This window comes from Branchiostoma floridae, chromosome 2 (genome assembly GCF_000003815.2).
Source record: "Branchiostoma floridae strain S238N-H82 chromosome 2, Bfl_VNyyK, whole genome shotgun sequence".
NCBI lineage: Eukaryota > Metazoa > Chordata > Leptocardii > Amphioxiformes > Branchiostomatidae > Branchiostoma > Branchiostoma floridae.
The window spans coordinates 28,286,611-28,299,948 of record NC_049980.1 but is presented as its reverse complement, the minus strand read 5'-3'; the positions used below and the strand labels follow the sequence as shown (position 1 = coordinate 28,299,948).

General features: G+C 41.6%; 3 protein-coding genes across 5 annotated transcripts in view; 2 read left to right on the top strand and 1 right to left on the bottom strand.

The window, feature by feature from the left end:
* Window positions 1-686: 686 nt before the first annotated feature.
* Window positions 687-4,647, top strand: LOC118409129 (kelch repeat and BTB domain-containing protein 12-like). The gene is made up of 5 exons (XM_035809997.1): window positions 687-865; window positions 2,351-2,364; window positions 3,518-3,731; window positions 4,195-4,334; window positions 4,602-4,647. Exons 1-5 carry the CDS (start codon window positions 773-775, stop codon window positions 4,645-4,647), a joined length of 507 nt encoding a protein of 168 aa, XP_035665890.1. The 5' UTR covers window positions 687-772.
* LOC118407600 (kelch repeat and BTB domain-containing protein 2-like) lies at window positions 4,572-7,067 on the top strand. Its single transcript, XM_035808099.1, has 2 exons — window positions 4,572-5,149; window positions 5,920-7,067. The coding sequence occupies exons 1-2, from the start codon at window positions 4,869-4,871 to the stop codon at window positions 6,671-6,673; spliced, it is 1,035 nt and encodes a 344-aa protein (XP_035663992.1). The 5' UTR covers window positions 4,572-4,868; the 3' UTR covers window positions 6,674-7,067.
* Window positions 7,068-7,250: 183 nt separating this feature from the next.
* LOC118407565 (low-density lipoprotein receptor-related protein 2-like) overlaps window positions 7,251-13,338 on the bottom strand; it is a 54,174-nt gene continuing 48,086 nt past the window's right edge. For all 3 annotated transcript variants that reach the window (XM_035808048.1, XM_035808059.1, XM_035808069.1), the window contains 13 exons: window positions 12,923-13,068; window positions 12,276-12,447; window positions 11,790-11,897; window positions 11,346-11,471; window positions 10,665-10,766; window positions 10,327-10,497; window positions 9,761-9,876; window positions 9,576-9,634; window positions 9,135-9,292; window positions 8,853-9,009; window positions 8,397-8,455; window positions 8,150-8,258; window positions 7,251-7,878 (listed from right to left, as the gene is read on the bottom strand). In XM_035808048.1, the coding sequence (XP_035663941.1) occupies window positions 7,710-7,878; window positions 8,150-8,258; window positions 8,397-8,455; window positions 8,853-9,009; window positions 9,135-9,292; window positions 9,576-9,634; window positions 9,761-9,876; window positions 10,327-10,497; window positions 10,665-10,766; window positions 11,346-11,471; window positions 11,790-11,897; window positions 12,276-12,447; window positions 12,923-13,068 (1,652 nt within the window). In that variant the 3' untranslated portion in view covers window positions 7,251-7,709. The remainder of the gene's footprint in view (window positions 7,879-8,149; window positions 8,259-8,396; window positions 8,456-8,852; window positions 9,010-9,134; window positions 9,293-9,575; window positions 9,635-9,760; window positions 9,877-10,326; window positions 10,498-10,664; window positions 10,767-11,345; window positions 11,472-11,789; window positions 11,898-12,275; window positions 12,448-12,922; window positions 13,069-13,338) is intronic.

Genomic DNA, 13,338 nt, shown 5'->3' with positions numbered 1-13,338 from the left:
TAAGGCATTGAGACAAACACAAAACAAAACAAAACGACAGCTGTGAATTCCATAGAGTTTATTCAATTCAGCTTGAGGTGGATTGTGAATAAGCCCACGATCTCAAACCTATGGCTTCTTCACGGCGCTGGGTACGAGCGTGTGGAAGATGCATGTTTCCAGAGGCTACAAAATGTTCATACTCATAGATAGAATCGTTGGACGTGCATGGACCGTGAGCACCGATATATTTTTTCCATCTCACCCACTGCATTGTGATCAGAAAGAAATAATTGAAAACATGTTATCTTCAGAATGTTTGCACATTGATTGATTGCCTAAGAAATCATGAGACTTGAGAAAGAACCTTGACAGAATTGAGATCTGTGAGGGCAACAGCCGTGTTTGTTGATTTGCATATAATACATACTCTCCAAGCAGAGGTTAGGCTCCGGCTGTTTTTTTAACGTTTTTTAGTCGTTTTTATCGGGCTTTCTATTTTGTCATTTTTTTTGGCTGTGTCCGGCAGTAACATCCAAGGCTTAGAAGTAACATCCAAGGCTTAGACCATGCCACATCAAGAAAGTTTACTTTTGTATCTTGCTATCCTGTCATGACTCGACCATCGCAAATAGTCCCGACAAACAAACACACTATATGGAGAATACAGAATAAGGTATCAATGCGGGTCAAAGATCAAAGTTGACAGCAGCCGTGGTTCTTTCTTTACTCGCGAACCCGAACCAACCAAACGAATACTTCTTCAATCTCGGCTCATAAAACGCTGTTAATCATGGACATAAGAAACCATGGGTACCCTAGTGATGTACTGTGTGAACTTAACACCATGAGGGAGCGGGCAGAGCTGACTGACGTGGTTCTGGAGGAGGGTCTGCATGGGGGGTCTTGGTAACGCTTAACGGTGAATTCAGGAGGCCCGGTAACGGTTAACGGTAAATTCAGGAGGCCCGGTAACGCTTAACGGTAAATTCAGAAGGAGTTACAAAACATAACACCGTTGAAAGTAACATTGACGTGCATTCCTATTCTGATTCATACAACGAGTAGTTATATCAATGGGGGAAAATATCCGACTAATGACAAAGCAAAAGGTGCCCAGAACCCGGAGGAATGACAGGGACAATGTCCATGACATCTGTAAATTGACGGAGGCAGAGTTCCCGGCCCGCCACAGAGACGGCGGAAGCAAATTTCTTATGGGGGGATTGAACTACATGAATGAATGAATGAGTTTATTGCTCAACAATCGCACAGGGTACAATGTATGGCAACCAATAACAACTAATAGCTATACAGACAATAGTACTAAGAGGCTACATACAAAACAATAACAAAACATTATCAATAACAGTACAGTTATGTATGAGTAATCTGGTCTCGCATTTGGAATACATTATGAAGAAACTGGCCTACGTATACGGATATATGAGTTGAACATGAGAGCAATATATTGAAAATATCGTTTGGAGCGCCGAAGGCGCGACGCATCCCAGGGGGTCCGGGGGCATGCTCCGCCGGGAAAATTTTAAAATCAAGACCCTCTTAAATGCTGTTTCCTGCATTTTCGGCAAATTTTGCCGACTGACTAAGCTAGGTTGATTTTGACATTTTCATCAACTTACACAATGATTATAGCTTTGGCCTCCACCCCCAGAGCCCCCGACATATTTTACCATTTCGAGCTCAGAAGGCACGAGACGTTGCAATATAAGTCCGGGAAAATTAAAATCTGGACCGTCTGAGACGCCATTTACTGCATTTTGAAGGACATATTTTGCTGTAAGACGAAGCTAATTTAAATGACATTTTATTAGAGAGAAAAGTTTTTTTGTGCCTACCCACGCCCCTAACATATTTTCACCATGTCATCGTGAGCGCCAAAGGCGCTAGCCTGGTTACCAAACCCCAACAAAGGCACCAGCCGTCGCAAGGAAGGTACTTTTTGCCCGAAACTAAGCTAAGTTTACACTGAAATCTGTATGAGTGATAAAGTTTTTGAGGGCGACGCTTCCGCAACATATTTTACCCTGTCCAGAGCCGACGTCCGGGAGGCTCGGAGAAAATTTTGAAATCTGGACCCTTTGAAACGCCATTTCCTGCATTTTCCGGGGTTCTATCTGGCATTTGACTTCGTGTGTATAACGGGTTACGAAGAATTTCTTGGTAACGCTTAACGGTGAATTCGGGATAACAAATAACGGTTAACGTTGAATTAAAACGAGCAATAACGCTTCACGGAGAATATACCGATAACGGTTAACGTTAAATTAGAGAGGGTCGGTAACGATTAACGGTGAATTAGAATGGCTCGTAACGCTTAACGGAAAAAGGCATGCAGACCCTCCTGGAGGTGGAAGGGAGAAGGTACGTTGACAAATATGGGGGAGGGGGCATTTAGATCCAGACCGTTACTCTAAACGATCGCGAGATATGTGCAATGCGTTTTAATATTTGCTTTAAGGTAGTTACCTCCATGAAATGTCATGGAATGGAGGTTATATTTTCTGTTATGTGTCTCTGTCTGTGTAGATGATTACTCAAGAACGGCTGGATGGATTGGTTTCATACTTGTTGTGTTAGTGGGATGTGATGAAAGCTCGAATCGATGAGATTTTGGGAGCCGTATCTGTCGTTATAATCGATGTAATAATATCAAAAATCACCCCTATATTTGGGATATATTGGTACAGGCATCGTGCTTTATGTGTTTGTTAATGGGCTTAGCTCCAAGCAGATGGTGAGGTGACAGCTGTTTAAAATGCCATTAGGTCCTCTCATCTGGGTTGGGTGTCAGAAGATTTATGGGCGACACAGATGTTCTGATTTTGTTACGATAAGGGACAGTTGTTAGTTGTCTCTTTCGTAGCCAATGGTACTTGTTTTTTAGCAGACGGGGTTGGCGCCAAGTATTCATCTTACAGTTGGTGTAGGGCTGTCAGAGGAAAGTGTGCATCTCGTTTTTGCACCGTGTGAACAGTTGATGTTATGACATATTGGTGGAAAATCAAATCACCATCTGACTAAAGTTGGCCACATCCCTTCTTCTTTCTGAGTTTCCCAACTTCCTCCCACCACACAGCTCTGAGGCACATAGTCGAACCTCAATAATGCTGACAACCTCAGACATTTTAAATGCCAAACATCAAGCTTAAGGAACACCACGCCACCATATGCCGTCGACCTCTTAAACGCACATTACACAATTAAGTGTCACATTTTGATAATTACTAATCAGATGGACATCCTCTGTGTCATTAAATAAATACACCACTACTTTCCCATAACATTTATACTATATAACCATTACTCTCAAATACAACCGACTATAAACATACATACCATCCACAAAAAAGCAATAAATATTTCATGGAGGTATGAGGTCCCCGAACTCTAGTTATTGTTAAATCGTATTGCTAACTACTTGATTAACATCACCAAACCAGGAATGATAATCAAGATTTGGCAGCGCAACAGGACATAAATACCCTGGAATGAAACGGTATCTAATCCTCTTCAGTTTCCCCTGCCATCGCGCTGTCCTGGCATCGTGTAGTCCCTACTTCCGTAGCATGTTCACCAGCGGCTACAAGGAGGCTAAGCAGGAAAAGATCACTATCAAGGAAGTGAGTAAGGTGACCGTGGCAACCATTCTGGACTACGCCTACACCGGACGCCTTAAGATGGAGCCAGACCAGGTCCAGGCTGTGATGTCTGCAGCCAGACTGCTACAGGTAAGGATACTGCATCATGTGATCAAGTAAAAAGAAAACTGAAAGTTCAAAAACGAAATGAGGAATGTCACAAATATCACTTTATATAGACATTTCTGTGTAGATATTTTATCAGGTAATTAGCAAAAAAGTTCCTTCAAATTCAATCCAAGGAGGTTGTTCTATCAAAGGTAATTAGCCTAATTGATAATTTGCTCTTTCTGTAATTGTTGGTTCTGTCTATGCAAAAGGCATTAAGAAAGTGCAACATTCAAGAATCAATTCAATATTGGTATATGAAACCAAACATATCAACTAGACATGATCGGGCCCTGGTTCGGTCATATACCTGAACCTCTTGACACAAGGAGTTCTTATTAGCTTTAAATGTGCGTGCTAGACCATAACATGGAGTTCAACCTCATTAAGCCAAACCCGTATGCAAGGTGTAAAAAACTGATGATAGCATGTTTGTTGCTTCCAGATTGATTTTGTATATCGTAAGGCAGCAGATTACATGAAGGACCATCTGGATATGTCCAACTGTGCAGATGTGTTGATGTATGCTGACATGCTGGGGGATGTCGGCCTACAAGAGGCCAGTGGGAGGTACATCGCATTCAGGTCAGTTCAATGCCTGTTACACACATTACACATACTACAACATAAATTATGTTCATTAGATTTGCTGTTTTTTATATATGTATATCAGCACCAACAGTTATATATCCAATTATAACGTTATATATATATCAGCACCAACTATATGTACAATCATATTCATGATTTATGTACAGTATCTGTCAATGATTTGAGGCAAACATTTATGTATGTTGGACATATTATTTCTCCAGTTTCAACCAGGTGACTCTACAACCGTCCTTTCTCCAGTCGCCACTTCTCCTGCTCCAGTCATTGTTCAACCGAGAAGATTTGATTACCAACTCAGAAGACGACGTCGTGCAAGCTGCTCTAAGATGGGTTGATTTCAACCAAGAAGAGCGCTTGCAGCACCTTCCTTCTCTTTGCAGATGCTTCCGTCATTCCTTCATCAGTTCAGACCAACTTGTGGAGCTTGAGAGTAGGTGCCTGCCGACAGGCTTCAAGTTGGCTTACAGTGACAAAACGACCAAGCGTCAGGGACAGGCACGAACTGAAATGCAGATTTTCCCAAGACTATTAAAAGAAGGTATCTTGGAACAGGGTCACCACCGGGTCGCTCCTTGCTATGACCCATCCACAGGTAGACAGCACACAATGGATATTCCTAGGCACCTGGAGAGCATCTCTTTGACAGCCACTCCTGATGATAAACTGTACCTGGCAGAGTACATCAGCAGAAGGATGGTTCAGTTTGGCAGACAGAAGGCATTGTACCAGTATAACCACCTGTCAAACACCTGGGAACCAAGATGTGAGATGATTTCACCTAGAGCCAGGTATGTCTCTCTCTTGCAAGCTTTTACTGTCGTGGCAAGAAGTAAGTGTTCCTCATCGATCTACATTTGTATTCAACAGTTTACCTCAATAACTACACGTAAAAATTCAAGACTGTCTAGAAGCTGAAAACAATGGCATTAGGTACAGATTAGCATAATACTGATCAAAAGATTCACATAATTTTTCTCTAATGGTTTTCAAGGAAACATTATCAAACCATGCAGAATGCCCTTGGTAATTGTAACAAAGTTACAGCAAATCAAAGTTATGTTGTCTGCAACTTTTTAGTTTTGAAAGACTTTTGCTCAAATTCCAAATCAGCCCTGTCAAAGTTGTATGAAAGTGTCTAATTGAATCTATGTTTGCATATTGAAAATGTCTTTCTAACAAATGAATCATCTTTGCTATTTGCTTGTCTTGAAATATGGCTACTAGTAGTAATGTGGTTTCTAATTGGTGGTCTAAGAAACCATAAATACTTTGGCTCTGTAAAACTGTACATGCCAACGGCTGGTCAATGTCTAACATTAACAATACCAGGCAGAGCATGGAACGCCAGTGAATTGCAAAGTGAATGGCTGTTTCCGGTAGCCTCTAGGTGGCTTTATAGTGCAAGCTTCCTCAAAATTCTAGCTAGCTTATGTTCTGTTGGGTAATGGACAACAAGGTTTTTCTGTGTTAGGAACAGTATGTAGGGGTCGAAGCCCCATGGGTGAGTGATACACAGTTGGATACCACAGGTGTAGTTATGTTTTTCTGTCATCCCCAGGTGTGGTCTTGTGTATCTGAAGGGGTACATCTATGCCATTGGTGGTGATGACACTAAGGTAACGGCGGAGAGGTATGACCTAAGTAGTGATGAGTGGACCTGGATACCAGCCATCCCTCACCCCATGTCCTCAGAACTCTGTGCAGTTACCCTTAATGACTGCATCTATGTCATATGTCAGAAAGGTTGCTACTGCTTCAGTACCACAGAGAACAAGTGGAGCAAGATAGCAGACATGCTTAAACCACCATTGCATCCTCAGGCCGTCACATATCAAGGGAGCATCTACTGTGTAAACTCCAAAAATAAAGGTGGATACCAGTCCTCAAATGTTGTAGAAGTGTACAACCCTACAAATGGTGAGTGGAAGTCGTCTGGGAATGACTCTTATTTCTTTGACATGACAACGCTGATGGAATATGGAGATACTTTGTACATGTACTTCCACAATCATCAAGAGCAATGGAACACGACTTCCATTTACCAGTACCAGCCAGAGACAGACTCTTGGCTGCGTCTGAAAGACGAGGAAATACTTGTTCCCCCTTTGGCAGAATGGTTGGGTTTGGAGAGTAGGACAGATTGCTTGACAACAAGGATGATCCCAATGTGCCTTTGGGATCCAAATGCAAATGGGGAATTGGAGTTACTTTACTATGATGGAGAGTTGAGCTGTTCCTCAGAGTCATCCGGAAGCAGAACCTCAGATAACAGTGACGGTGTGGTTGGCCTCTCAGACGAAGAGAACACTTGAGAGCAGCAATGACAGTGAGATTGACTATTATGGCATCTCGGATACTAGGACATCGTGTAATGTAAAGATGTCATTGATTCAGGAGAAGTTTTTAAATCACTATCTCATTAATGATGGTGTCAGTAAACACTTTCTCTTTGTTATAAGACAAAATCAACATAAATATACCACTCTACAGGCTCTCAACCAATTTCTACTGAACTGTTACTAGAAACACTGGCGAGGTGTGACACGGTTTGCACTCATCTCTATAAATTTAGAAAGGTTTTGGTTTGGAAGATTCTATCAACTTAGGCCTTGTATTTCAGATTGTACATGCCTGACATGCCTACGTTGTATGTCTGTGCATTTCATGAAACTGCATTAACTTGAACATGATTTTAGGCAGCTTTGGCATGCTATATTCAATTTTACAGTTTGCATAAGTTATAGCTTTGATATTTTGTATTCTGCTCTACTACAGTTAGAGAGAGAGAGAGGAAGTAAGTGAGGATAGCATTTGAGACACTAGACTTTAAAAAATGCTTCTCAACCACATAAAATGATCATAGATAAAAGGGCAAAGAAATATTTGAAAATACTGTAAATACTGTATTGCTAATAATTGAAGACAACATTCCATTCTTATCATTGTTTTTGGTTTAGAATGACCCGATATATGTTCAATCTTATATAAGTTATAAACTGTTAAGATTTGCTCAAAGAGTACTAAGTCCTCTATTTTCTAATAGGTTACAATACGTTGTATAGAAACTGGGCCTACTAACATTTGTTGCTTTTTGGTTACATTGCATTTATAGCAAGTTTAATCGGATGCGGAATTAATCGGGATATATCATTTAAACTTGTGAAATGACATAACTGATAGTTCATTAACTTGGTAGATTAACATTTAATTTTGTTGTTTTTCATTTGGAATTCATTAGCTTGTTAAATTAGCGTAATAAAGTTGAATATTGTCTTTCTAACAATGAGTTTGCATCACACTTGGATACTAGCAGTCGGTCTAAAACGTATTAACTGCAAAGTGGTCACGCTATAACCAAGAATCCTCCTCATATTGCTGGGCAACAGCTTTCTCAGATCCCGCTACTGTCCCGTTCTCTTGGATGTTGGCGGCAGCGTTGTCTATTCCCTTGTTCTCCATCGGGACACCATTCTGCTTAGATTCCGCACTCTCCAACACTGCTTGTGCATCGTCGTTGCTGAGAAATAGAGATGGAAAGGACTTGTTACACAAATTTGATGATTGTAACCCCAGTGTCTTTCTGTTTGAAACTATCTATTTTCTTTACCCTTGTCTTTCTTACACAATGTGTCGTGATTTTTTATCAATAGGTAGTGCTAGTTGACGTTGGGTGCCCTATCTCACATTGTATCTAAAATAATAAGTGAACGACTGTTTTCAAAAGAGAAAGGTTTAGAATGAAGATCAAAGACATTTACAGACAAGGCTTAAGAAGAAGTTGGACTCACGAAGTTTTGGGTTTCCCCCGAGGCCAACACCGAACAGCAAGGCCGACTGCAATGATGAAGACCAGAGCACACGCGACAGCAATCATGGCGATGATGAACACACTTAGTCCTGGATTGATAAAAAGAATCAAATATTTGTTTGGTGAAGCGGAAATCTCTAAAACTTGTTTTGAGTCCTAAAGCAAGTTAATCAACTTGTCTGAAATGTAGCAGTAATGAGTGACTGTTGAGAAACAAAATTGATCACCTTCGTTCTGGCAGCGTGATCCTGAGTACTGATATATTGTAACTACATCCGAAGGACACCTGAGGGAACAGAACATTAGTCATTGACAACATGATGGACGGATACGGATGACATGACAACATGACATTGCTTAGATGTAAGTATCAGTGTTTTTTTTTCAAAGGACGACATTATAAAACGAAATCTTCACATCAAATGCACATTCTCAGTGATGGCTTTGATGGCACAGATACAATCTGATTCTAATGTAGCCTATTTAGCATTTCTTTGCTAGATCAGGTAAGTGTGACTTGGATGTGCGCCTTCTTTTGTATTGCAACATCTTTAAAATCAAATCGACCAAACTGACAAGAGATAGGGCACATGTAATTTGATATCCAACACAACTTTTCCATTTTCAGTACAGCTATTATGTTGATTACATTCGTGATCATTAATAGCCTTCCTTAGCCTGACCTGCACTCCAGGACCGGGTTCCCGTCCTGACAGGTTCCCCCGTTCAGACAGTACTCCGTGTTGGACGTACAGAAGGACCGACACTCTCCTCCGCTGGTGACACACGTCATGTCGTCATGGCAACTAGCGCTGCACACCACCACATCGACTGTTACACCTGCCAAATTCGAGGTAAAGATCACCCCGTTGAATTTACTATGTGCATAGGCTACGTATACGTTCAAACGACCTGATCAACAGTTGACTTTGTCCACTGTATTAGAACTGATAAAGATAATTTACCATTTTCCCTGACAGCAACTCCACCGAATTCCACCTCCCCCACCATGCCGTTGCCATTAGTTACAGCTGACTGCAGTACGCTGGCCACCGCTAGGGGCATTTCTGCCTCCTCCTGGCTATCGATGAGCACGTTGACATCAGCAACCACGCTGCCTGACCTGTAACCAGACGTGAGTATCCGGTGTATTACGACTTTCGTCTTAAGAACGGTCGTTTCCATCAAATCTTTAGATTAAGTGAATCAACCTACCACAGTTTGAAATGTCTGTGCATGTTACCTATTAACCACCGTTAGCTCTTTACCGTTGTTGATTGTCATATTTGCTATTGCAGACCAACCCTGTTGTGTTAATGACAACACGAGACGTTTGCGTAGATAGAATCTCATACATCACAAAGTCTGATTAATAGTGTGAATGGCCACTCGTATTTTGACCTTACCTAAATCCTTGGACAGTAACGCCTTCATAGCCAGGATAGTCTTGGTACACAGAGTTCATCTTAAAAAAATAGCAAGATTATCGTACATTAACGTTTTAAATTTCTACATCTACCTTCTTTAAAAAGCGTTTCAACAAAGGAAAGTATGGCAATTCTGGAAATGCGCTATCGTAAGAGCTGCTTACGGCCGCGATGACTTGTGCTGACAGTGTCTGGAACGCCTCAGTGCTGCTGTCCTGCAGATCCGCCGTGAACGTTTCACTGGAGAGGGTCACCTCCATCTCAACCACTGTCATGGGAGCTGATGCACACGACACAGTTACACCAGTATTGTAGATTTAACCGTATCTGGCAATTATTCAGTCCCATATTTAATTCAGAAACTGTATCGCTAGTACGGAAATTATCATGTTTATTTAAAAATTAAATAGCCACGATAGCATATGACATTGGTTAGCTCATCGCTACTTACTGATTATCTATAAGACCATAGCACATGTTTACTTTGGTTAAACATCAAGAAGAGATTGAGGAATCGCAGTTACATAACCCTGGCATTTATACTTAATTGTAAAGATGACAGATGGTGATACATGTATCCATCGCTACACAGCCCATTTGTCGAGACACATCTATCTACATTTCGCGTGGCTATTCCCACCACACCCAGAAAAATATTAAAATCTGTATTCATCTTGATACAATAGCATGGTCTTTCTGTTGATATACAGGTTAGTAGATATATGCTTACCTTTAGTCGATGCAGGCAGTTTACTTGTGGAGACAGCATCTTTGCCGGTGGTCATGGGTGGAGTTGGAGTCATTGGCATTGCAGTTGTCGCTTCTGTCAAATCCATAGGTGTGCTGGTATCCACAGGTGTGGTGGTTGCTGATGAGGTTGCTATTGGAGCTGGTGTGGAGCCTGTAGACACGTTTTCCGCCGAGAATCGTGTATATGTAAACGTTTCACGTACTGTGTCATTATTTTTCATTGTTAACATTATCAAGGGAGATATACTATTTGACCAAAATATGCCGATGTCTTAAAATATTTAACCGCTGATTCTTCATTGACTGAATATGGCTTACAGTTTCGCTCGTCACTCCCATCCAGGCAGTCGTCTCGGCCGTTACAAACGAAGTTCCGGAACACGCACGCACCGTTGTCACACTTGAAGTCGTCGGTACAGTCTATAAGAATGGTAATGTTCTTCAGATTAGGTCAATATCCGGAGGTAGCATACACGTTACAGCTGTTACATGTATCATCCATGCATTAATCAATTTTCTCTACGTAAGTGGATCAAGATAGCTAGTTAAAGTCCTGTGACAGATGCTGCACAGAGCAATATCCATTTTCGTTTCATATCAATAGCCCTTGGGCCACACAACTTTGTGCAATCACTGCAGCAGGGGGCAAGTCCACTGGTAGTGATCTGTACGTTAAGTAATTATACAATTCCCCAAGTGCTCAGTGCTAATCAGAGAAAGCAGCATGTACCGTTTTTTGGTTTACCTCGACCTGGCAGGTACAAAGTGGCCGCTCTAACGACCTGGTCATTGCACCGGTCGAATCAAGATAAAGGAACGGCAAAATGAAGAACCAAAAGAATATACTTCTCCAAGTCTTCAAAACGGCTATTGAGTGTAATTATATATTTTTTTTGCAATCAGGTCCTTACTGCAGGTAGCAAAAGAATATGCTTCTCCAAGTCTTCAAAACGGCTATTGAGTGTAATTATATATTTTTTTTTGCAATTAGGTCCTTACTGCAGGTAGACTCATCCGACCCGTCTGTACAGTCCACGTACAAGTCACAGATCCATCTGTCCGGGATGCATTGCGTCAAGTTCAGTCGGTTTGTGCAGTAGTACACACATGCGGGCGGGAAAGGGGCTGCAGACGATACGGTGATAAAAATGTTGGTCGTGAAAATGTCGGACACGATAAATAGCGTTTAAAATTTAAAATTTGAGGCTTTCAGTTACCTTCCAAATCGTGTATCAATATCTATTTCTTAAGTATAGTGGTTTAACATCTAAATTGCATTCCAGTGCAACAAAACAGCTAGTCCAATCTATAGATACCTGAGTTTCGACTGTTTATAATGCATACAGCCTTTATCAGATTTCAATTAAAAGTCACTAGGACACATGGCCTTGGTCATATTTAAACGCAGTATAATGTTAAAGCTCTGAATAGCTTTAAACTTACGACAAAATTGTTCGTCCTCTCTTCCCGCACAGTCTTCGTACCCATCACAGCGGTACGACTCGGGGAAGCAGGTGCCGTCTGAGCATTCCACTGTACCATTTGCACAGGCTAGGTGGCAAGATATTGAAGTACAAGACTGATATCGTTGTTTGACTTATAATGCTGGAATTGCATTGTCAGCAAGTCCATTTCTATAACCTACTGTAGTCTCCATATTAAGTAGATAAGCTGATGTATATCATTGTCATGTATGCATTTCCTGGCAAACGAAACGTTTCTTCATAATTGAAAACTGTTGTAAATCATAACATGCAAAACATATAGATACCCAGGACGAACGTTACTCACGCAACTGGATATTTTCAATTTGTTAAAACTACCCAGTTGCTTAAGTAACGTTTTTACTCAGTATCTCATCATTTGGATGTCTAAACATTTATTGACATGTGTTAGATGTTTCTGTTGCAAGTTTATGTGCTGACGTACCGACTGAGCCTCCCTGGTCCATCCTGTGCCTGATCCAGTCCAGGTAGCGGCTGACCCGGGTGTAGATGCCGGGTTTGTAGGGACGAGCACAGCCGTAACCCCAACTGGTGATTCCCACCAGGTCCCATCTCCCGTCATCCCCCGCGCAGATCACAGGGCCACCGGAATCGCCCTACAGAAGGAAATTGTGATTGTTTCTATGAAACGGACCAAATGTCACATTGGGAGCGTACTTCTAACCGGAGTACTAGTGCTGCTTATCGACGCTATATGTGGCCGATGCAGGTGAGAGCAGAATCCAAACGTACGTGGCTATGGTTGTATCCCCCTCATCACAGTTCATCGCCTAGCTACGTTTGGGATTTTGTTCTCCCCGCAAAAACGCCATCAAGACTGATTACATAAAGCGGCAAGAAGCAGAACCCCGGTTACAAGCTTTGTGGAAGACTTCTGATAGGTAGGTGAGACTATACAGGTTGGCATCCTTCTGTCGCTTGGGACAATATACAGGTTAAGTGAATAAAACTCCAACATCTTACTTACAAGCATGATGAAATTACTTTCGGAAAAATTGATAGCTTTAGCACTTTCTAATGTACAAGATGGGAGCCCATTTTGTAAGTTGACATGTATTTTGTGGGACGTACCTGACACGAGTCTCCGCCCCCCTCCCAGTACCCCGCACACAGCATGTTGTCAGTCACAGAACCATCATAGGAGAATGGTTTGTTACAGACATCATTCGAAATGACGGCGATCTTCAGGTCTTGTAGGATGTAAGGACGATCGCCACCTGATGCAGGGTAAATAATGTGAGTTTCCAAACAGAATTGTGCATCTTTCGTATGGTAGAATACGAAACAGAGAATGCTACCTACAGCCGGCAAAGAGTGAACCCTTCTTGGCAATCTGAAAAAAATACTAGTAGTAGATTCTGTCCTCGATTTGTACAATTTTCTACACACCCATATCAACGTCCAGCTACTACTAAGAACATATTCCCCACTCCGTTCCCTATAGATGTTTGTCATAGTCTGAAAAAGACTGACTGACAGAGGATATT

Coding starts and splice junctions, on each gene's coding strand:
- LOC118407600 (XM_035808099.1), top strand. CDS start 4,869: ATGCAGATTTTCCCAAGACTATTAAAAGAAGGTATCTTGGAACAGGGT. Junction 5,150..5,919: donor ATGATTTCACCTAGAGCCAG/GTATGTCTCTCT, acceptor TGTCATCCCCAG/GTGTGGTCTTGTGTATCTGA.
- LOC118409129 (XM_035809997.1), top strand. CDS start 773: ATGGACATAAGAAACCATGGGTACCCTAGTGATGTACTGTGTGAACTT. Junction 3,732..4,194: donor CTGCAGCCAGACTGCTACAG/GTAAGGATACTG, acceptor TGTTGCTTCCAG/ATTGATTTTGTATATCGTAA. Junction 4,335..4,601: donor GGGAGGTACATCGCATTCAG/GTCAGTTCAATG, acceptor TCCTTTCTCCAG/TCGCCACTTCTCCTGCTCCA.